Source organism: Nannobrachium achirus (genome assembly GCF_963921795.1).
Source record: "Nannobrachium achirus genome assembly, chromosome: 13".
NCBI classification, from domain to species: domain Eukaryota; kingdom Metazoa; phylum Chordata; class Actinopteri; order Myctophiformes; family Myctophidae; genus Nannobrachium; species Nannobrachium achirus.
In genome coordinates this window covers 28,572,740-28,597,490 of record NC_137833.1, presented here as the reverse complement: position 1 = coordinate 28,597,490, position 24,751 = coordinate 28,572,740, and the positions used below count along the sequence as shown (strand labels likewise).

Sequence of the window (24,751 nt, the reverse complement as noted above, 5' to 3'; positions counted from 1 at the left end):
CTATGGCAAAGTTTGACCTACACGCGTATCTCAAGTTAGCATTGAGCCATGAAACCTGATTCGTACCTTGTCGTACAATGGTGTCCTGCGCCGGAAATAGCAGATCTACAAGCTCACAATATTGTGAGCGTGAGAGACACCAGTGCACGACAAAGTATAAAGCAGGCTGAAGTCAATTGGAAACCACACTCATGGGACACCCGACTTGGGGACACAGCTACAACTTAATAAATACTTTACAAAAATAACTCAGGAGTTCTTTTTTCTTTTTTTACACTAAAGAGATTGATGCATCAGAGGACAAAGAGCATGGTCGTAAATTATTCATGAAAAACAAAAACAAAATTAAAAAAAAAATGTGCATGCTAAATAAACATACAAGCATACATGAGGACCCGATTATTACAATTAACCAAACCAACATGGGGTAAAAATGGGGTAGAACAAATACAGGGTAGAATTCGTTCCAATTCCTCTGCAGGCTATGGGGCTATGCAGGCTCTCCCCACCTCCCATGCATTTCTTATTTCCTTGGGGCCCACATTACAACCATTCTAAAAACATGGTGGTTCTTATTGTTCCACCGATTATCTCTGGCCTCTCAAATTCACCAAACATTAACGATCTACAGAAACAAACAGAGGCAATCTAAACAGAACAGTCTACACAGTTTACTTTTCCCTTTTAGCGAGTTCTCCCTTTAGTAACCAACATTGAAAGAATTATCATCGACTAATTACTTATTTGCAAAAATCATCATTGATTTTACTCATCATTTAAGAGGCATATTTTTTGTGAAATACAAAAACAAAAAACTATACTTTGTCTCTGGTCCTTGGGGTCCAAGGGAAGGATGTGGCTCTGTTTGGGAGTTCCATTTGCTTGGTATGTTTTGTTCGTCAGAGTCCAAAGGTTCATCCACTGTTTTCTGGACCTGAAACTGAACTAAGAGCCATATGGTTTCAGCACCATTTTGCGAAGTATACTGTAGGCGATTTCTTATTTATTTATTTTCATTTAGCGTTTTTTTTTTTCTTCTCCCTTCCCCCTCTCTTTTCGGAGGGGCGTTAGAACTCCCTGGCCTCCTCGAACTGTTTGTAATAGTCCTCGTCCTGGGGGTTGTCCGGGCACTTCTGCCCGTTGTTGGGCGGCCGCGCCTGGTTGTAGCGGCTCCAGTCGCCCTTGCAGATGATCCAGGGCAGGATGTCCACCTTGTAGTGCAGGTCGGCCGAGAACTCGGTGCTGATGAGGTTGGGCGTGCCGGCGCCCTTGCCGCGCGTCACCAGCCTCATGGCGTCGTCGTAGCAGCAGTGCTGCGCCGCCAGCGTGGTGCTCTCCAGCGTCAGCATGGAGCGGATGCAGTAGCGCGCCGTGGGCTTGTAGATCTCCAGCTTCTCCTTGGGCCCGCTGGCGTCCTTCCAGCGGAAGGGGCGGCGGCTGGCGGGGTCGTGGACGTCGGCCGTGCTGTACGCCACCTCGGTGGGGTAGGAGCAGGGGCAGCTGGGCAGGTCGTTGGCCACCTTGGTCATGTACTTCTTCAGGAAGTCGCTCTTGCAGTTCATCCAACGCTCGCAGCTGTCCGTGTCTGGAAGACATTATGAAAAGGCAAAGAGCATCAAGCACCATAACTCCTGCATAACTTATGCCCCCTCTCATCTAGTGTTAGAAGATGAAAACAGGAAGATGAGTGGTGTGACTGAAAGGTAGATGGGCTGTTTTCACCCACCCCTGGTTGACATCTGAGCTGATTGAGAACAGACAGAGAGATAGACAGAGAGAGAGAGAGAGAGAGAGAGAGAGAGAGACCAGTTGCACTCTTAACCACTTTTATTTTATACTTTGTCGTGCTATGGTGTTTGATTGAGTGATTGAATATTTTATTAGACAGAAATGTAAAACAGCAACGAGTACAGTCAAAACACTAAGTCTAAAAGGATTTACACCAAAAAAGACCTTGAGGCCTTGTTTCCATTGGGGTCATTGGTATTCAATGCATCAACATATAAAGTAGCATCAAAAACATCCATTAACATCACAAGTATAAAAACACTATCACACATGTGTCATGCAAAAGGAGTGAAATAGATCATTATTATAGCCAATTTATAAGCTCACTGTAGATCGTGAAAACGAGGAGGAGGATCTGCAGTTTTCTTTTTTCATTTTGGAAAATTGTGAACAAATCTGTTAATAATGACATGTCCAAACTAGAGAAGGCTGTAAAGTGGTTCATGTTCTGCTGTGTTTCCATCCCGTGCAGCTACAAGGTTAGGCTCAACGAACAAGGAACGTTGCGTGAGTTCAGCAAAGCTGGTCTTCTTACACTTGTACCAGATGGACGGTCCATACTGGACAGTGTGAGGACTGGACTGTCTGCCTGAATGACTGATAGTCCAGAGTGACAAATCACCCCAGTAATGAGAGGCTTCTTACCGACACCAAAGAGCTCCGTGGCATTGAACTCGTCTGTTCCAGCCAGCAGACTCACTTCAGTGGCCGCCGTCTTGAAGGCATCTTCAATCCCTGTGGAAGGATGGAGAGAGAGTGGTGATGATTGATCCAGCGAAAGATGGAAATTAATCCAGGACACTGGTAAAAAAATCAAACCCAAGTTTGAAGTGAGTGGTGGTGCGCGTGTGTGTGTGTGTGTGTGTGTGTGTGTGTGTGTGTGTGTGTGTGTGTGTGTGTGTGTGTGTGTGTGTGTGTGTGTGTGTGTGTGTGTGTGTGTGCGCGCGTGCGTGGCCATGTGTGTAGCAGTTTTTAGTATCGTAGTGTGACGATAATATTAATTTTCTTTTTAGTTTTTCCGAAATGAGTGATTCAATCCATAACGACAAAACAGTCTTATTCCATATCATGATATTACAATATAAAAAATACTGCACAAAATCTAGTCTCATATCACGATATCAATATAATAATTGTTGGATAAAACCCAGCCTTACAGTACCTACAACCTACAATTAATATTGTTCCCTTTACCTGGACAGTTGGGCATGTCACAGGTACGCGACTCTGTGGCAGTGCAGGCGTAACCACAGGACCTGGTTCTCTTCTGGTTTCCATTGCCACAGCTGACACTGCATGCCGACCAGTTGCTCCAGTCCCCTTCCCCATCTATGTAGTCTGAAGGAGATGGAACAGATAGGAAGAATTAGAGACTCCTCTACATGCTGAATGGACCCAGTCCTGTCTTTTTTTAACACTTTATTTAACAGACAGTAAACATACAACATGTACATTGTACTGTAAAATCTTATTTCCCCTTCCCCGCCCAAAAAGTCAACATTTCTTGATCCGACCTGGCCCGCCCGCAGGGTCGACCCGCGCATCACTACCGGACAGGAATCCATCCTTCCACCACAGATATAGGAAATGGCTTCAAAAAAAATCCTTCCCAAAACCTGACTAATGAGTTGCATGACCAAACACACCCAGCTTGGCTGGTATGTGTTGACATCACAGACACCCAGAATCAAAGCCAGGGAATATCTGGGCTAGCTTCTCATTGGAGTGGTGGAGTCTACGTGTGACCTTAAATTGGAGAGTATACGTTTTAAACGACCAAATTCTCATCCAAGAGCGTGACACCTAGATCCGTTTCCCACACCAGTTTAGTGTTGTCAAAAGAGGAAGGCTTGTTTCTAAGTGGCATAGGACAGTGCTTTTCAAACTTACTGTGGACATCTCAGAAATCTCACGCATGCATCACATCAAAATGAAATGGAAGCTTAACACAATATTAAATCAATGTCAAGTTGAAACATCAAGCAATGTTTTGCATCTATTGTATGCGTGAATATATGTACGCAAAAGTAAAAAAGAAAAAACGTCAACTCAAGTGATTTTTGCTGAAGTCAAATGAACAACAGCCATTCAAATTCACACAGGATTTAAGCAGCACAACAAATATTGCTTCAAGCTAAAATGTCATGTCCATTGTGAGTGCAAAAGACTGAAGCACGAGTGACGGTTATTTATATCATGGTTCAGTGAGAGAATGCACCCTAAGAACCTAAAAGCTCCACTAGTGTCGCCTAGAGCCTGTGCTGCTCATGTGACTTAAGTGGTTTGAACAGAACCTACGGACCCATCGCGATCGTAGATCCCAGCGTGCGCTCTCTCTAGAGGGACTAGAAATTGATGGCATAGGCATGGGGAGCATTTGGCAGATTACAACCGCAAGACTGAAATTCTATCCACTGCTACAGATTTGTACAAAAACCTGCTCTAAGATAATGGCCCACTGCCAACAGACTTGTTCAATAGGTCTATCCGCCGGTCATATACTTGAAAATGGGACCTGAAGTTAAGAAATCCTCTTTAACTCCAATTACCATTGGGCACATCACTGTAATGCATATACATGGAAACAGTTACAGCGGGTTGTGCGATCAATCCAGGCTTAAGATCGCCCATTCAAATCAGGGAAGCAATTGACCCCATCAATGAGCAGAATATATGTCAACAAGTTGACACACACAAACACACTCCAACGCAGGGAATGTACGCACACACACACACACCAACATCTGCCCCTCATTATGAGCATTTTATATGAGGCCAGATAGCGATCTAGCTCCACCTCTTCAACCCTCTAGTACGTACAGTATTATGGCCAAAGAGCTGTTGGCAACGCATCCAAGCATAGCAAGACAAGGAGCAACTTGCTGTTAGCTAACATGTCGCACACAGACGCAATTGAGCGAACGCCACATGTTTGATTGACAGTCCACACCGCCCAACGTGCATTTTTGACCATTATAAACGTTTCAAACCATGAGAAAAACAAGGATAAAATATGTTCTGGTGCACTGGTGTGGCGTGAAAACTAGATGGAGCCGGAGTTCACCGTAGCGATAAGCCAAATGCACTAAACGTGGTCAACGGTTTGACAAGAAGCAGTTGACGAAAGCTCATTCCTAGCGCAGCCATAAGCGGAGTGGATGGAATTGCCCATACATTCCTGTTCAACCATGTTGGTTTGGGCATGCTGCAACACGGAGAGGACGGATACTGTACGAGAACGAGTGTGAATTCTTCCGTAGCAGATTTATCTGCGGAGTTCCTTTCTGGAGAGCGCTGGGAGAACGGTACGGCAGCCCCATCACTGCTCTCCTGGCCCCATTCCTGCTGGGGGACTTTGATGTCGGGAGGCGTTTAAACTGTGTCACATAGCCAGCGCTGCACCACAGAGGAATCTGTCTCATAAAAGAGTGTTAAAGGCTTCAATCAAGGGCTCCCAGAGGCCGGGCTGGAATGACTGTACTTATTATGGTGACAGCTTGAATCAGCAAATCTGCAAATTACAGATTCCACATCAAAACTATGCCCATCTGTGGCAATGCTGTCCACCAGCGTTCAAATGAGAGCCCCTGGATCCCGAGTAAATAGTATATGACTTGCAGTGTACTGCTGTACACGCAATTCCGGTTTACGCAGGTACAAATACAGTACTCGGTAGGCTAGTACAGTGGTCCTCAACCTTTTCAGGCCGCAACACCCAAAATAATCATATTTTAACTGGGGAACCCCACCACCCTGACGAGCACTAAGAGTTGTATGAGTTGAGGCATTACATTTTGTTTAATACGGTTCTATTGTGAAAATAGCAGATCTACATGCTCACAATGCCTCGCAACGCGATGCGTTGTGAGCATGCTATTTTCACCATTTCTGCCTCTAATATGGCCAATGTTTAATTTATTTTATTTTAGAGCTATTAAAAGGGTATTAAAAGTCCTTAAATTGTCACTTTAGAAATGTGCAGATATGGTTTGTTTAACTGTTGAGTGAGAAAACAATGTTTCACATTAAGCTAATCATCTGGGGACCCCCCAAAATAGTTTGGGTACCCCCCTGGGGGTCCTGACCCACAGGTTGAGAACCACTGGTCTAGTACACACTCCCATTGCACTCACCATACTCTGTCTGAGCCTTGCTGCTGCCTCCTCCCGTGCCTCCCCCCGTGCCTCCTCTCCTGTCCCAGTCTCCCAGCGGCCGGAGGAAGTTGCTGTCCTCGGACTTGCTCCCAAAGGCCTGGTCCTGGTCCTCCTGCGTCCGGTGGGGCGTGGAGGAGGCTGAGGAGGCCGAGGAGGAGTGTGGCCACCAGTTCCTCCAGTTGGTGGCGGCCCAGTTGGGTTTGTTCTCTTTGTGGAGGCCCTTCTCCGGCTCGGAGCCCTCCAAGCCGTCCACCACCTCGATGGTCACCTGGTTCAGAGAGGAGCAGAGAGAAATACAATCCATGGTTAACGGAGGAGAAGAGATGCTGGGCTCTTGTGGGTATGTTTTACCTTTATTGACAGTACAGCAGTTAGACAGAAAACACATGCAGCAAAGGCCGTCGAGATCGGGACTCGAACCCGCGGCGCGTTGTCAGGCATCAGAGCCTATGTGGTGTGCTCCCGGACCGCTAGGTCAGTGGGCGCCCCGTAGAAGAGATGCTTCTGGGCTGTATAATTTGAACAGAAATGCTTCCGGGTATCTGTCAGGGACTGGAGCTGCTGTTGGGAAGTAGGGCTGTCTTTCACTAAAGACATTTAATGTCATAGGATTTGTTTTGTTTTAATCGATAAATCTGTAGAATTTAGTTTGCTGCATACAAACATGCATTGAGCCAGCCTTTTCAAGTTGATGAGGCTGAGAACTGAGCCGTCTTATGTTGAGTTCACAATGGCTACTGTCTATTGGCCTATAGACTGGCAGAATTAAAGGGTTATATCTAGAATGTGTGTGTGTATGCTCATAATTTGTCAAGGTATAATCAATTCAACATGGGAAAAGAACATAAAAATGTACTAATTAACTAACAAAGTCTTGGTCGACTTAAGACCAAACCGACCGATTAATTGATTATTTCGACTACAAGGGGACAGCCCTATAGAGGGGCGGGTGACACTTTCTGATCCCCCTGTTGCCAATCTCCCCCCATCCTCCTCTTGTCCTAACACATGTGCCTCACAGATGAGGGGGGGGACCTCCACTCTGGTGCACAGCCACCCTCCCACCTCCCTGGCTCTCTCCACCTAAACACTAAGTTCAAAGGGCTGCTCAGCCTCCTCCAGACCATGAAAGCCAGATGAATCCCAGGATCAAAGAGGTCCCCCCCCCACCACCCTCTACCCTAGACCCTCACTCTCTTGCTCAATTGCTTGCCCTGCTCTCTTCCCACATCTTGAGATGTTAATTCACTTTGTCCGTGCTCGGATTTAGCAGCGAGATGCTCTCAGAAATGGAAAGACCCCCTCGCTGGATTAAACAGGGGAATGATTTAAACATGGCAGCGGTTACTCCGCCATCTGCACACTAAGGGACTTATGGGCGAGGGCTTGCCACACATTTACATAAGCTGCCTTCGGTCTTCCTGCACATGGGTTAGCAGCGAGGCATTGGTGGTTAGTATCTGCCTTTCAGCTGTCATTATGATGGACGCGAGATTTGACCTCAGCGTCTATCTTGAGCATATACGCTCTGGAGTCGGAGAGTGTGAAGGGGGATGGAGGGAGAGAGGAAGGGAGGGAGAGAAAGGGGGTAGCGATGTGCACCAAGCTATTCTGACCCTTCCTGTTTGCTCTTCCTGTCCTGTGTGCTTGAGTAGCCATGTCTTGCAGAATAGTGGACACATACACATGCAGGTGCACACATGCACGCACATCCCTAGTGTGCACGTTCACACACGGACGGACACACACACACACACACACACACACACACACGGGCGCACACACATACGGGTGCACACACATACGGGTGCACACAAACACACACAGGTGTACACGCGCGCGCGCACACACGCACGCACGCACACACACACACACACCACACACACACACACACACACACACACACACACACACACACACACACACACACACACACACACACACACACACACACACACAGTTGGTTACCTGTATGTTTGGATTTTGTCCATTGATGTCAGCTTTGGAGAAGTCAGGAAAGTTGTGCAGGTCTAGAAGGAAGGCTCCAGGCCCATCGCGCTGCAGGCTTCCCCCAGCACCCTGGCTCCACGGCAGGGTGCCAGGCCGTTGGGCCGACCGATGCTCTGGACCAGACCGTCGGTCTTCAGGAGCCAGTTGGGCAGTTGAGCTGCTTTTTACATTTATATTGTTCTGTTGGGCAGAAAAGAAGGAGATGGGGTGTGTTATAAATGTCCTTATTGTGGGCTCGCCTGGAAGGCGAGCACACGTATGTTATCTTCATTATTTATCTATCAGTCAGTCAGTATCCTCAAAACTTTGGCGCGATTCATCTCTTAAACGCTTACACCTTTCAACACCATTCAAATTTTTATGTGTTCAGCTTACTGAGGACACGTGTGCTTGTATTTTTGGTTTTGAAATGTTTTGTAGTATAAATATAAAAAAATAAAAATGTTTAACTTTAAGCACCCAATGCATTTCCAATGGGTTTAGTGAGTGGAGAGAAGGATAATAGACCCATGTTTATGTTAAGGCGCTGTGGCTGCAGTGTTCACACTTCAGATATGCTATCTATATCATTGCGTTCACACAGGTCTGCTCTCTGATTTGATCCAAATGTCTAAGCTGTGTGATGTATAAAACTATAGTTAAAGTTAAAACTATAAATAAATGTCCCTCTCCACTCTACTGATTACACAGCTGTGATCAAGAATCAAGTCCGGGCGATGGGATGTAAATCCCATAGCCATATATCCTAGAGCCCGCAGGGACAGTCAGCCATATTAGTGGTTGTTGTTGGTTGTCAGGGAGATATCAAAACCAATGCATTTCCAAGTCAGATCCACAAACACAATAAAAGCCATGCTCCACTCCTCAGTCTGGAGTGGCCACATAGAAGAACGCCTTGGTTATAGACATAGTGGAGGACAGATGTGATCTGGGATTGTTAGCCTACAGTATATGCACTCAATATACTCCACTACAGTTGGAGTCCATTTGACAGTTGCTGGTTCCCAAACACAGAATCAAAAATGTAGATCTAGAACACATAGAATATGTACAGTACAGTAAGGTTCAGTAGAGTACAGTAAAAGTACAGTAAGGTTCAGTAGAGTACAGTAAAGTACAGTAAGGTACAGAAAGGTACAGTACAGAAAGGTACAGTAGAGTACAGTACAGTAAGGTACAGTAAAGTACAATACAGTACAGTAAGGTACAGTAGAGTACAGTAAAGTACAGTAGAGTACAGTAAAGTACAGTATAGTAAGGTACAGTAGAGTACAGTACAGTAAGGTACAGTACGGCACAGTAGAGTACAGTACAGTATAGTACAGTAAGGTACAGTAGAGTACAGTAAAGTACAGTACAGTAAGGTACAGTACAGTAAGGTACAGTAGAGTACAGTAAAGTACAGTAAGGTACAGTACAGTAGAGTAGAGTAAAGTACAGTACAGTAAGGTACAGTAAGTTACAGTAGAGTACAGTAAAGTACAGTAAGGTACAGCAGAGTACAGTAAAGTACAGTACTGTAAGGTACAGTACAGTACAGTAGTGTACAGTAAAGTACAGTAAAGTACAGTAACGTACAGCACAGTAAGGTACAGCAAGATACAGTAGTGTACAGTAAAGTACAGTACAGTAAAGTACAATACAGTACAGTAAGGTACAGTAGAGTACAGTAAAGTACAGTAGAGTACAGTAAGGTACAGTAGAGTACAGTAAAGTACAGTATAGTAAGGTACAGTAGAGTACAGTACAGTACAGTACAGTAAGTTACAGTACGGCATAGTAGAGTACAGTACAGTATAGTACAGTAAGGTACAGTAGAGTACAGTTAAGTACAGTACAGTAAGGTACAGTACAGTAAGGTACAGTACAGTACAGTAAGGTACAGTAGAGTACAGTAAAGTACAGTACAGTAAGGTACAGTAGAGTACAGTAAAGTACAGTAAGTTACAGTAGAGTACAGTAAAGTACAGTAAGGTAAAGTACAGTAGAGTACAGTAAAGTACAGTAAGTTACAGTACAGTACAGTACAGTACAGTACAGTACAGTACAGTACAGTACAGTACAGTAAGGTGCAGTACAGTATAGTAAGGTACAGTACAATACTGTAGGGTACTGTACCTTACAGTACCTTAAAGTATCCTATTTGTTGGGTTGGAATCGAGCCCACACTGTTTCGAAGGAACAGTATTTCTAGTTTAAAAAAGATATTTGCGAAAAACGAATGGCTGTGTTTTAGGGAAATGTGTTTATGATTTGGGGTAGACATCCTAATGAAAAAGAAAAGCATAGACACAAACTTCCACAAGTAGTTTTACACAAGTGTTTTCATTCAATCTCTTTTCTTTTTCCCTTTCCTGAAAACTGCAAATGATGGGAGCGTGTACAACAAAGAATTTCACCCACTTTCTTTTTACATCTGTAAACCATTGATTTATCAATAAAGTTATTCCAGTTTCCCCATCACGGATAGGAATGTTTCTGATAAGCATCTCCTCACAGAATTAGATAAATCGTTAACTATGCTGGTCAGTATGTCTACAAATTGAATACAAAGGACCCCAATGGAAACAAGCCATAGTGCTTTCTTGGGTTTAAAATCCTCTTAGCAGACCTTTATTGAATTGTACTTTTCCTGTGCTTTTTATTTCTTGAAAATAAATTATTCAATCAATCAATCAATCAATCAATCAATCAATCAATCAATCACTCAAGATGCAAAGTCTACCAGCTCAGCAACATTAGATTGACATATCATGCAGTCAATTCAATTCAATTCAAAGGAGCTTTATTGGCATGAGAAAACTTACGTTTACATTGCCAAAGCAAGTATCACAAATACAATAAAAACAGTTGAAAACGGGGAACATATATACAGTTGGAGGGGGTATGCATTGTGTAAACAGAGCTATGTCGCATTGTGACATTGTATATATATACAGGGTACAAATAGCAGCATTATTCTTTCTCAAAATGCATTTAAAGGTATCAGCTATGTTTCATACTATATGTGCAGTAGATCTAGAAGTCAATCCATGGTTTGTAGTCCTTAAGGTGGTTGTGTTTCTAGCCTTCTTTTGTCGCAACAGTTCACAAATCTTGCTGCTGTGTTCGCACATTGTTGTATTTCTCCCAGTAGGTATGGGAGTTTTTCATCATTGGTCGAGTTTTCAAATACACTTCGGGTGTGTGTAATCTGTGGGAAGTATGTGTCTCAGTCATGTCGTTCATGTGGCAATGACCCTCTTCATATATCCCATGGTCAGTCTTGTCAAATGTCCCAAACACAGCAAGACAGAGGCACTGAAACACCTAGGTCAATGTAAACGAAGAACAAACAACAGACTTCAGACATTTGCTGCTGTCTGCTTCCTGCAAACCATAAAACCACCAAAGGCCTATACTCAGGGCCCATGTCACATAGCTTTTTTATTTTTCGCTCCATTTTTAGCCAACAGAAAACTCGACTTCTTTACCATAGTATTATGCAGTGGACATACTGTATATATATAGCATGTTATGCTTCTTGCACTGGTTGCAAGAAAAGAACTATGTCAGCCTGATGGTCCCGTTCATGTCCATTGCCGAGGCTATACACAGAAACCTGAGCAAACATTGCAAAATAATTGCTTCTCCCTTCTGGTAGACAGAAAAACACTCCCGTCGTCTGACAAGGGGTTGTAAATACGTCCCAAAAGGACGGCTGAGGCATATGTCCCCTGTCACATATGCACAGAAGGAGCAATTACTCCACAATTGGACAGACAGCTATAAGTAGCCAGCAATCATCCATTCTCGGGTGGCAGAAAATAAGATCAAAGACAGCCATCAATCTTGCGCCTTGTTTTGCTTTTTTTCATCTCCCCATTTCTTTCTCCCCAGTGTTTTTGTGGCCGGGGCAGAGGCCTGAGCAGGGGTGGCGCACCAAATTCTGGGCCCTGGGTACAAGGATTCACTTCAATTATGTTGTGCTTTAACTATTGGAAAATAGAAGATATACACTGAGTGCTGCGCTGCGAGCCCCCCCCCCCCCCCCCCCCCCCCCCCCACACACACACACACACACACACACACACACACACACACACACACACACACATTGTTTGCTTAAAAAATACATATATTCAAAGATTTGCACACATTTTCATGACTTTTCAAAAATAGCAGATCTACAAGCTCACAGCGTGGCTCGCAGCCATATTTATATATTTATATATTTTTAAAAAATATTTGTTTTATTGAGAACATTATAAATAACAATACAAAGTATCACAGAATTTCTCACATTTGCCCATATTTTTGTTGTTTTTCTTCCTTTTTTCCCATCCCCCCCATTGTACCATGCTGTCTTTGTAGAGCGCTTGGTTCTCCCAGGTGCACTACCAGAGAGATCACAAACACTATTCAAAAGTATTTGCTGTAGTTCTTTTTCTCAAAAGACAACACTTTTCAGGGGTTTGCAGGTATCACTTCTCAATAAGAAAATAAAAATAAACACACATTAAAGAAAGTATCTGTTATTTTTCAATAGCTAAAGTATAAAATAATTAAGGCCCCTCCACCTCGGGCCCTAGTAACTCAGTCCCACGTTTCCCCTCCTTGTGACGCCCCTGGGCAGAGGCCTGAGAATATGGCAGCGCTGCAGCACCGTTGTGGTGGGCCAGTCACAGACAAAGTGTCAGCTCAGTCACGTTGCGGTGGATGTTAAAAGCCCCCAGCGGAGCTGTTTGTGTCCGGGCCATGGTGCGCTCTGGGACAATATGGGAAGCTGTAAATAGTGCTATACGGTGCGAGTGAAAGGGGTATGAATGGTACAACCGCAGAGCTATGGCTGATAACAGACAGGCACAAACAGACTGCATATCCCTTTCATTGCGAGTGAAGGCAGGCTTACTTTATTATATACCTCAAAACTTGAAATATGAATTAATCTTTTTTAGTGGCCATATAACAGTATAATTATATCTATAATTGCCCCTAATCACAAACCAAAGGTTACAATAAATGAGTTCAATATGTCAACATTTCTGAGTGCACCCAAATAAAATAAAAATGTTGTACACCTCATAAGATAAACAAAATCATAAAATCTGCGGACGAGAGAGTGATTTAAACATTCTGGGAATTAAGATTCCAATTATTACCACAAAGAATGTTCTGTATTGACCGAGACCAACGGATTATGGGCTCAGAGATAAACAGGATATGGAACACTGGGACACGGTCATTTTTCAACCCAAAAGCATAGTTTTTGGGTTGAAGCGCTAGCCTCTCCCTGTAAATCATGTGAACATCAGCCCATGTGAACACGGCTCTCTGGGCTTTGAGGTGTCTGTGTGATAATAAGTCAGCCCTCCCAGTCCCCAGCCTTCAGAGGTCAGTCATCAGCTGTGACTAAAGTCTGATCAGGCAGGCATGTTTCCCCTAAAAAACATAATCCCTCCACCACCACCCGGCTCTCATTCAAAGAAATGCATCACTTAGGCTCAGCAATTTTAACCACTCGAACCCTAAGAAACAGAACATTTTCTTTTGTTGTTGGTAATGCCTTTTCTTCTTCTTCAGCCCAGCTCACTTTGTGGTGTTCCACAAGGGTCCATTCTAGGTCCTTTATTATATATCTTTTGATTTACATGTTAAAATATTCATTTCCATTGCTATGCAGAATGATTTGTAACTCAGTTGATTCGATGACTCAGCCTAAATCCTCTGACCCCAGTGGAGTGGCTTAGTATCCCTTTTTTAAAGGAGTAGTTCACCCCCAAAATGACTTTTGACCAAACTAGTGAAAATAGCAGATCTACAAGCTCACAGCGCGTCACTTCGCGCTGCGCTGTGAGCTTGTAGATTGGCTATGTTCACCTAGTTTTAGCTGCACTATACTGGCTACCGGTCACTTTTAGAATTGATTTTAAGATTTATAATTAACTTTTAAATGCTAAAGAAGCCCTATGCGCCAGTCCGAGGTCATCTGATTTAGGTCTACAGGTTGTTGCCAGGTCTAGGTTGGTGACAAAGGGTGAGCGGTCCTACGCCATTTGGCCCCTAACAGCCTGCAAAAGGACCTCAGGTTAACTCGCTCGCTAATCAGTTTAAAATCTCTTTTAAAAACCCACTTTTACAAAAAAGCCTTTTTATCCCCCTAAATAGCTACTTCTAATACCTCCTATGCCATGGTCTGATCATTACATGTTCATTTTTGTATTGCCCTCTGATTATTGTCAGCTGTGTTTTGCATTTTGTCTCATTTTATGCTTTCTTCATTGTAAAAGCACTAAGAAAAGTGCTATGTAACTTCGTCAAGAAAAGTGCTATATAAATAACGTTCATTATTATTATATTATAGCATACCTATTCTGGGGGCCGACCATTCAGCAAATATAAAACGTCTACAAGCTCACAATGTGTGGTGTTGTGAGTCCTGCCCAACAAACACATACCCACTAGGTCAACAAAATCCTTTTCATTTCAGACATTAGAACCAAATACCCATTAATTAGCAAATAGATGATTGTTTGCGGTGGGGAGCCTCTGCATGGCTCCGTTCCAACAAAGGAGCCATATGAGGCACACATGATGGAAGCTCATGTGAAACAATGTATAATTACAGATAAAAGCTATCCGTTAGATATAAAACTCCCTTTGTCTTTTTATATTAATTCAGAGGCATACAATGTATTTGCAAGCTGTGCGTTTTGCATCATGTTTCAACTTAGGCCAGTGGTTTTCAACCAGTGGTCCGGGGACCACCAGTGCTCCTTGAGGGGGTTTCAGGTGGTCCCCAGATAAATGATGGAGAGTTGGTAACCAAATGGCCCATCCTCCTCTGATCTGCATACAGTTGTCAGTTTCACCTGACAATTGGACCTGGTGTTTGCGGTGGTGAATGAGTGATTTACCTCTATGACACCAGGACACCTCTGTCAGGGCATGACATTAAGGCTTGTCCTGTTGTCCGGGACAACTAAAACATCTTTATGGACAAGTTCATTACAAATGTCAAGTGGCTCTTGGTTTCACTTTTTCTGTGATGCTCCTGGCAGCTTTGTGCTGTATGCAGGCTATGGACTGTGGAGTGGAGGGGGCCAAGGGGGGGTCTCATTTATTTGTCAAATAAAAAAAACCTGAAAAAGAAATGACTGTGAAATGGCAAATTTATATCCGGACAAGTGACTTTTGTGCCTGGACAAGTGAATGGGAAATGTACTTGTCCAGAGGACAAGTGCCTCAAAATGTTTATGTCAAGCCCTGTCTGTGTTTTATGTAATATCACAAAGGGATACTTGCAAAAGCAGATGAACGGTGTTCCTCTGAGGGTTTTGCAAAGACTTATCCTAATCTCAAAACGCTTGTCATGGGGCGCCTCATACCACATAGGCTTTGATGCCTGAGAACGTGTTGCGGGTTTGAGTCCCAATCCCGACGACCTTTGCTATGTGCCACTCCCCATCTCTCTCCCCATTGCCTGTCATAAAAGCCCCCCAAAAAAAGAAAGACAAAAAAAATGCTTGTCATTTACTTCAACCAAACTGTTTTGAATAGTGCTCAGGAAATTATACTAGTCTACTCTACTGCCAATTTGATAATTTTAATTGACTGACAAAGCTATGTTTATTGTCCTATTGAGATAAACTTCAATCTATTGTGCTAGTTGATTTGATTCACTGTCACTGCCTCACCTTTGTGACATTAAGTGCCATGAATGTCCACACGATGAGAGATTTTGACAAAACCTACCACTGGAAATATTAATAATACAGGACAACATAAGTTTAGGGTCATTTCAGCACCTTGGACAGTTTCTGTGAGGTCACCAATAAGTTGCTGGTTTGAGGAATGTACATAACTGTCAGCAATAATACATACATAAACACATACAGAGTATAAATAAGTAAGTATACATATACAGTATACATATATATATGAATATGAAGCTGGCTTGTGGCATTTCTTGCGTCCTGTTCTGTCTCCCAATGTTATCTTTTCTTTTGCTGTTCACTGTAGGTAGGCTGTTGAATACAAAGAAACTCATTAAATGATAATATCTATTGCTGTTTCATCATCTTGAATGAGTTCCTAGACGACTGCTTATGTTTGCCAAAATAAGTCAAATGTTACAACACATTCCCTAGGAATACCACTTCTCATTATAATTCATAAAGGATATTCCTTTGGCCTACAGCAGTTCTATCGGTTTAGGGGTGTGATAAAGACAAATCATTAAACAAAGCACAGTAAAAACAGAGAAGACCAAAGGGAAGTGCAAGTAATTGCAAAGAAATGTAAATTGTTCAATGAAAATCTCACACACACAGCATATGAAAATTAACCACATGAGCCCCAGCATCACTATTCTGCGGAAATAGCTGATCTACAAGTTTGTCAATCTTGTAGATCGTCTATTTTCGGCAAAAATGTTAGGTGTAGACAGGGGGTGGGGAAGGAGCAGACCAAGTGCAGAGCCCTGAGGACTCCGGTCAGTTAAGGTTTAATTAAGGGCTGGGACATGGGGTGTGAATGGGAGTCAGTAATGACCGTTCACCATTACTGTCTTAAGTGTCCCTGTGCGTAGGAACAGCATCTGTGGTTTTGCCTTTTAATGGCAGTCTAGTCTACTCCAGGGCTTAACGTCACTGTCGGGCAGAAACCTTGTATCTCCAAGTTTCACATCTGTATTTTTTTTTTTTTTTTGCAAAGTAAAGCCCTGCTTCATCATACAAGACTGTTGCACAAAACGAGTGAAAATAGCCAATCTACAAGCACACAACGCCTCGCATCGCGTTGTAGATCGGCTATTTTCACATTTTTTAATCGTTTTTAAAATAACAAAAAAAGGAAGGTTTTGAACACACAGGTTTCCACCCGACGACGACGTTATACTGCTCATCTAAGCTCTTCCACAACCAAGGACGTGCTCTAATTTGAAGATCAAAAGTGACACACCATTCCTCGGTTCATCTGGGGCCTCCCAGGATGTCCCCCCCACCCCACCCCGAAATGCCATGAATGAAGACCCCCCCCCCCCCCCACACACACCACACCACACCCCAACCCATCTCACTGCACGTCCTCTGGTATTCCCGCTTCCCCCCTTTTACACTTTGTGAGGGTGAGGGCCTGCTTAAAGGAGCATGACTCCATTTTCAATTGGGAGCCACTCGGGGGGCCTTCCCCCCAGGGAGACTGGCAGGAAATGAAGGCAGTGCACATTGTGTCAGATGCTTTTCAACTCTACACTTTTAGGTGAAAGAGAAAAGCATCCTTCCTCCTGCGTCACACGCCACATACTGTGTGCGTGTGTGTGTGTGTGTGTGTGTGTGTGTGTGTGTGTGTGTGTGTGTGTGTGTGTGTGTGTGTGTGTGTGTATGTGTGTGTGTGTGTGTGTGTGTGTGTGTGCATTTGCTCTATCAAACAAACAACACATAGGACAACGGAGGTGTCATTATGTGCTAACAAAGACAGTAGCTTGCTAGTTTGCTGTGAAAACTACACTTGATGAAACTTTGCTCTCTTTCGTTGAACAACAGCTTGTTCCAGCGGTTATTTTGCAACAGAAGTGTGTTTTATTGATATTTTGTGATTAGAATGATCCTATCCAGGCTTTATCTGGGAACCATAATTTGAAACGGTTACCCTTGATTCATACGGGGTTGTGCACCACCACATGTTACACTGAAAATAGGCAATCTACAAGCTCACAACACGTCTACAAGCTGCACTGTGACACTGCGAGGTTATGGATCTGTGGATCTGCTCTTTTTGGTACATGACTGACAATGTTGGAAAATTAAGTGTCACCCTTAAAAATAAGCAGCCTCGGGGGCGCGTGCTGGTCTACTGGTCCAGGCGCATACAACTTAGGCTTTGCCACATAGGCATGGATGCCTGGCGGCGTTGCCGGTTCGATTCCCGATCCAGACCATCCAGTCTGCTGTCCTATCAATAAAAGCCCAAAAACTTTAATCTTAAAAAAAAAGAAAAGCAGCCTCTGTGAATCAGTGTTAATTTTGCTGTGTCTATGACTAAAGACCCTCTCTCTGTCTGTATGTCTGTCTCTCTCTCTCTCTCCCCCTCTCTCCATCTCCAGGTGCATGCAGCCAGCTTCTGTCATTTGTGTCCCAGTGAATGGCACTTTAAATGTGACACCTTGAAATGACAATACACCCCCTGGGCCGTGACAAGCCCCGGCAAAAGGTGACATCATCGTCTTCAGTAGTGGACCAGTGAAGCATGGCTCCACTGGAATGGACTGCAGAGCAGCAGTCCATTCATGAGCACAAAACCATTCAAGGCTTCTGTGGGATACATGGAAATGTGGAGTTTTTTGCGGTGATAATTTAACTCTGGAGAGTGTACGAATGGAACCAAATGTACCCGCAACAAGGGTCAATTCGGTTCCATTTGCACACTCTCAGAGTTGCACACACGTAAAGGTCACTATGGCTCCATTTGTACGGTCTCAGGGTTAAATTAACTGAGTAGTGTCGGTGGGATGGGATGGGGTGTGGTGGGGTGGGGTGGGGGGGTTAGAGTAATACTGTACTGTCTACATGGGTCTTCAACAGGGGGTCCGGGACCCCTAGGGGGTCCTCAGAGTTACTAGAGGGGGTCCTCCGAATCTTAGTGTAATAGAAGCTTTTTTTAATCCTTTTTTATATTAACCACTTGAACCCATAGCTTGAACCCCACTTAACCGGCGTTGTGAGCTTGTAGATTGGCCATTTTCAGCAAAAAAGAGCTTTGGTGTAGAGGGGAAAAAGAGCAGACTACGTACAGAGTGAAAGGTCAAGTTTTGTAAGTATTGACGGTTCAAGTGGTTAAATATCAGAAAACCCAAATTGACATGAATCCAAAATACACTGACGATTGTGCTGTCAAACAATGAAACTATATGGAATCTCTCAACTAAGGGGTCCTTGGCCTGAAAACGTTGAAGACCCCTGCTGTACTAGGATGCCTTGGGAGGATCTCCTGCGTGATCCTCCTGGTCCTGCTGGTTCTATCCAACATTCTGGCCATGTGACAAATGCTTAGTGAATTCCTGGGATGTTTCCCCTCCTCGCCTCGCATGCCACGAACGATGTATCCAATGGGAGCGCGGGGCTCGCTACTGCTGCGCGCTCTCAGGTCAACCTGTGGTGATGATGATGATGATGAGCAGCATCCGACCGCAGAGATAAAAAAGAACAGCGCCATAAACCTCTGCTAGTGCATAGCGGTGTGAACATTCCTTTTCCAATCATTTTCCCAGCATCCTAATAAAACCATTTAACGGGGGGAAGAGCCACACCATTCCAACCCTGCCAGTAGTATAGGTATGACAGCCATTTATCATTAGCTCACACGGTGAGTGACCGCGGTATGTTCAGTGGCCACACTAAAAATACATCAAAACCGAAGCCGAAGGATGCTTAACACTCTCTGGTTGAAGCCTGTTGATCCTGAACCCGTCTTAACCCTCAGGTCAGGCTTTGGAGGCGTGCTTTTACTCTGATGTTAAAAAGGGCAGTTAAACTATTAAAGCTGTCTGGAGCAGCGTCATGCTAACAAGTGATGGCCTATAGCTAGGTGGCTTTGTGGTCTTCTCTCCCAAAACCGGTTGTTGTCACACTTTCTCACGAGGAGAGCCACACAACCCCCCCCCCCCCCCCCCCCAAAAAAAAAAGGTTTCACTTGACAGCATCTAAAGATGCAGCTTGAGCAGTGTTTCTCCACTAGGAACATATGTCATCACCTAAACCAGTGGTTCCAAAACTTTTAAATTTCAAGGTCTTCCCTTAACACTGACAGTGTACAAATGGAACCAAATGGACCCATCAGGGTCCATTAGGTTCCATTTGTACACTGTCAGAGTTACAGACTTGTATGGGCCCATTTAGACTCCCCTGGAGTCCCTGGAATCCACTTTGAGAACCATTGACCTAAACCAACATCATCAACATATCGCATTGTGTGTCTTTGCTATGACACCTTTAATTCTTCATTCGAGCCACTGTGGCTTTCATTCTCAATCGTTTATACCGCTTACCTAGTCATCTTTTTCTCTGCTCTTTCCACAAGGTGTCCAGTTGCATTATAAACGCAAGAACAGACATCGCAATTAAGATTAAGTCATATAGGACCATCTCTGTGTGTGTGTGTGTGTGTGTGTGTGTGTGTGTGTGTGTGTGTGTGTGTGTGTGTGTGTGTGTGTGTGTGTGTGTGTGTGAATGGAGGCGGGTTGCGGGGGTACCTACTACCTACCAACCTCCAGGGGTTCAGCTCTTAACCCCTGGAGGGGGCACCCACCTCCCCGTCTCATCAAGCGAGCGCCCGGGATGACAGTGATGAGTCCATGATGACAGAGAAGTGCCCGCAGCTAGCATTTAACCCCCAACAATGGAGGGGTGTGTGTAGGGGGACTCGACCTCTGACCCGGCCTCATCTTCCATTTCTCCCCACACTGACTGACCGCCGTTCCCAGGGGACAACACAGAGAGACGGACAACATCCTTCAATAGCAACGCAGCCTCCAAAAAGTCTCCGAAAGAACTAAGGACCCTCGGGGAAAGGAGGCTTTATATTACCTGAGCCACCGGCTTTATACGCGAGCATTTTATCAAACCCATCTGTGACCGTTTAAGCCTGCTTACATTACAACAAGACCCTTTTATATCAGCTGGCAAGCTTTCCTATGTAATTTCTCTTCAGTAGCATTTGATCATAAAACAAAACAAAAAATAAATCCTTTAGCCACTCTGAACCTCAGCAGCAACCCTGTTCTGGGGGGAACATCTGACAAAAATGTGATATCTAAAAACTCACAACAGTCATCTTTAGATCGGGCGGCTATTTACTTTTTCTTTTCTTTTTTGGCGAAGAGATTTGGTGTAGAGCCCGAGTACAGTTGCAACTCTCAGGTCATTTCCACTATAGATGGTTTAAGTCAGTGTTTCTCAAAGTGGATTCCAGGGACTCTGTGGGTTCCTTTGCGGGGGTCTAAATTGACCCACACAAGTCTGGACCTCTGACAGTGTACTAATGGAACCAAATGGACCCATACAAGTCTGGAACTCTGACAGTGTACAACTGTACAACATGGAACCAAACAGCCTATAGATCAACTCACCTCAGTCAGTACAGTGTCCTGGTCCAGGCTCAGAGTGACATTCCCCTGCGGCAGAGGACTGCTCCGTAGTACCGTTATGTGCAGAGTGAGCAGCAGGAGTCCCAGTAGTAGCAGGAGTTCTGCGGCCAGCCGAACCATCCTCTTGACGCGCCCGCTCTTCGGACACTGCGTGGTGGCGGTGCTGGCAGCAGCAGCGGCAGCAGCAGGGGCTCCGACACCCGCCGCAGTGACTCCGATCTCCGGATCCGCCGGGGACGAGGAGCCGCAACACCACTTCGGAGCCACTTCGGGGATCACAATTACAATGTGAGGGGAAGAGAGGGGGGATCGAACACTACACGCTGGAGCTGTGTGCGGGGCAGTGGTTCTAGTTGAGGTCCAGCAGCGCTTGTCTGTCCGCACGATATCCCCCCAAAAGTTCACTCTTTTGGAAACAATGGTCAAAGAGAAATCTTGTCTGTAATGTAGTTTTACAAATTAGTTCACAAGTTATAATCTCAGTTGGAATTGTTAACCCCGCGAACCGGTTCCAGATTGAAGCGGTTGAAGATGGATGGATGGATGGAAGTTATTGCCAGTAGGCTACAGAGATGAAAGCCAGGTCCTCGCTTTCAGAGTTTTCCTTTCCTTTCTTTTCCCCAAACTGAAATATGTCCTCTCTAAAAGCGGCTAACTTATAGTCTTGAACATAACATTATACATTAAAAACACAGCGCGATTAGATTATAGGAAGATCTTCCCATTTAAATCTATGCATTGAACAGCAGCGCTTCAAAGCGCACGGCAGCAGAACGCACGGATCTCTTGTTGCGCCCCCGTCACTTTCCACTCTCATGAGACCACCGTAGTATTCTCCTTCTCCCCCCACCACCACATTACTCCTTTAGGCTGACAAACCACTGCTCTGTCCCCCCATCTCAACTCGCGGTGCACATTCTCTGACTTGTCCACATAATGAATAAACTGTGCACGACGTGAGAAATAGACACCGTCCGAAGGGGGAAAAAACGCTGCAAAAAAGGGGGATGGTTTGAAGAAGTTCTTCTACCTTTCGAACAAAAAGTGTCCTCGGTCCTCCAGACAACAAGCAAAATATCTTCCCTCTAGGACTGCTTGTAGGAGTTGTGTCCTCTTCAGAAGAAGCGATGTGATGATGCATCCATTCAGCTGAAGATTAGACTTGCATGAGTCTCAGATGAATTAACCAAATAGACGCAACAACCCAGAGAGAGATCAGGGTTTACACTACAGAGGCACATACACATGCTGGTCCTGTTGTAGTGCGCTCCAGAAGTGGTTTTATATATACGCCCCTCTATGGCTGGTTTGCTGTCAAGACTCCCTCCCCCTACTTCTCTTTTTTTCCCCTCTTTAACTCTTTAATGCCCGTGTGACACGGGGGCGCAAGTCTGTCTGCAGTTATCACTATTTGAAGTAGTACATGTATTAGTATTAATATTTAAAAACAATCTCCTGTTCATTTATAGCTTCAAAGGTTTATTCTCTGAATAGGCCAAGCCAACAAGTAGGCTATTGTAGGTTACTCTTAATTTATTACAACTTTAAAAAAGTATACAAGTATTGTTAAATGGTATCAAAAAAGTGTTGTAACCTATACAATAAGACCGTATTAACCTCAGAGTATCCACACTGCACACATTGCAGCCTCTCTCAAAGCTGATGGGATATCTCAGGGCTGTCAAAATGAGTGCATTAACTGCATGGATATGTTTTCGTTTGTGGAATTAATGCATTGCATTCAATCAAATATTGTAATTTGTTTTATTCAACACGCACGCACGCACGCACGCACGCACGCACGCACGCACGCACGCACGCACACACACACACACACACACACACACACACACACACACACACACACACACACACACACACACACACACACACACACACACACACACACACACACACACACACACACACACATTAATGCAGATACTTGAATTAATACAAGTATACATAACCCCTTACTGCCCAACACTATTGAACGGGCTGACTCAGGCACTCACATTGCACCCACAACAAAGTTAATTTTGGGGGGTTTCACACTTTTTTTCATTTCACACCCCCATTTTCAAATGGCCTAATTTACTTCCAGTATATGCCACAGGTCCCATCATAAATGTTCCTGCCCTAGGAACCCTAATATGAAAATATATTAAATTAAATGAAATCAATGTCAGAATGTCAATGTACATTTATATTAGAGATGTGAAGCATTTTCTTTTTTTAAATTCCTGCTCTGAACTGAATTATCGTGAAATTAAACCACTACTCATTTTAGTGGGTACATTTTAGTGGAGCACACAACGCCTCGCGGTGCGAGGCGTTGTGTGCTTGTAGATCGGCTGCTTCACTAGTTTAAATAATTTTTAAAATGATGAATTCAAAACGAATGGTTTTGGACATACAAGATTTTCAACGACGATATCTGAACTGTCGCTGGAGTAGCGGGAACGCCACCGTCGCCCCCTGCAATGTTGTGGCCCTCGGCTTGGTACCCTAGACATGATTCGGCCCTTGGGGAAAACTAATTGGGGAACCCTGTTCTAGTGGGTCTCCGGCTAAATTATAAACCGTTTTATTAGAGAATAAGAATGACTTATTCAGCTCACAAGTTTCACTCCGCTGTTATCTCCCCTATAGACAAGTTCTCAAATTCTCCACCAAACACAACACATGGGGATCCACGGCCGAATCAGTTTGCGGGTCCTTGAGACTGTGATCTCCACATCATGGAAGGTGTTGTTGCACCTACAGCAACACCAAATGGAGTGCAGTTAACCTATCACGCTGTTAGAGGAGCACTCTCTCTTGGCTTCAAAGCGCTGGTTGCTGTTAGTTTATGCACCTAAAGTGCGTTTGCCTTTGTGGTGGTATAACAGTTAGTTCACACTTAGGAGTAGCAATAAGGCAGTCACGTCCGAGACCAGAAGCCTAATATCGTCGTTGGCCCAGGGAGGATTCCCTGTGGTTGAGCGGTAGATGTTTGGTTTGCCATGCAAACGAGAATTTCAAATCCAGGTGGTAAAATATCTTCCCAATCAGTGCCAATCACAGATAAACCCACTCTACATGTTGTTTATCTGTTTTGACTGTGCTGTCATAGGCAACAGAAAGGTAATGATGGGTGATGTGGAAGCACTCCTTGACACACAGCAGAGACTTTCCCCTTCTGTCAGCCAACAATACTTTAACACTTATAGCCTGAGTGGCAAAAATAAAAAGCCTTCTCCAACGATTAGCATTTAATTATCCCACAAAAGAAATTCCCTTTAGTTCGCAAATGTTTCGTCCTTGCAGCTGCTTTTGTCAGCAATGTCTTTGTTTGCCCAGGAAATAATGTGATCATACTAATCATTTGTGTGCATTAGGCTACAAAACACTCATCTCATGTCCAGGCTCTAAGTCATTGGTTCTGTAAGTGGGGTCCGGGGAACTCCAGGGGTCCTTGAGGGGATTCCAGGGGGTCCCCAGCTAAATGATAAGTTTGGTTCCATTTGTACACTCTCAAGAGTTAAATTAACATTGATTTTACAATATAAATTGGGGTCTCAGAGATAGAAATGCCATTGAATGGGGGTCCGTATAGCCTAATGCATGTCAAACTGGGGGTCCTTGAAATTATAATGGTTCAGAATCACTGCTAGAGCCGTAAGTCTACTCTTAA

At 44.2% G+C, this 24,751-nt stretch overlaps 1 protein-coding gene across 1 annotated transcript; it reads right to left on the bottom strand.

Moving 5' to 3' along the window:
* Positions 1–1,067: 1,067 nt before the first annotated feature.
* ism1 (isthmin 1) lies at positions 1,068–21,195 on the bottom strand (the record flags this gene model as incomplete). The annotated part of the gene is made up of 6 exons (XM_080740154.1): positions 1,068–1,585; positions 2,434–2,523; positions 2,983–3,126; positions 5,922–6,210; positions 7,911–8,132; positions 21,058–21,195. 6 exons carry the CDS (start codon positions 21,193–21,195, stop codon positions 1,068–1,070), a joined length of 1,401 nt encoding a protein of 466 aa, XP_080596280.1.
* Positions 21,196–24,751: the final 3,556 nt, after the last annotated feature.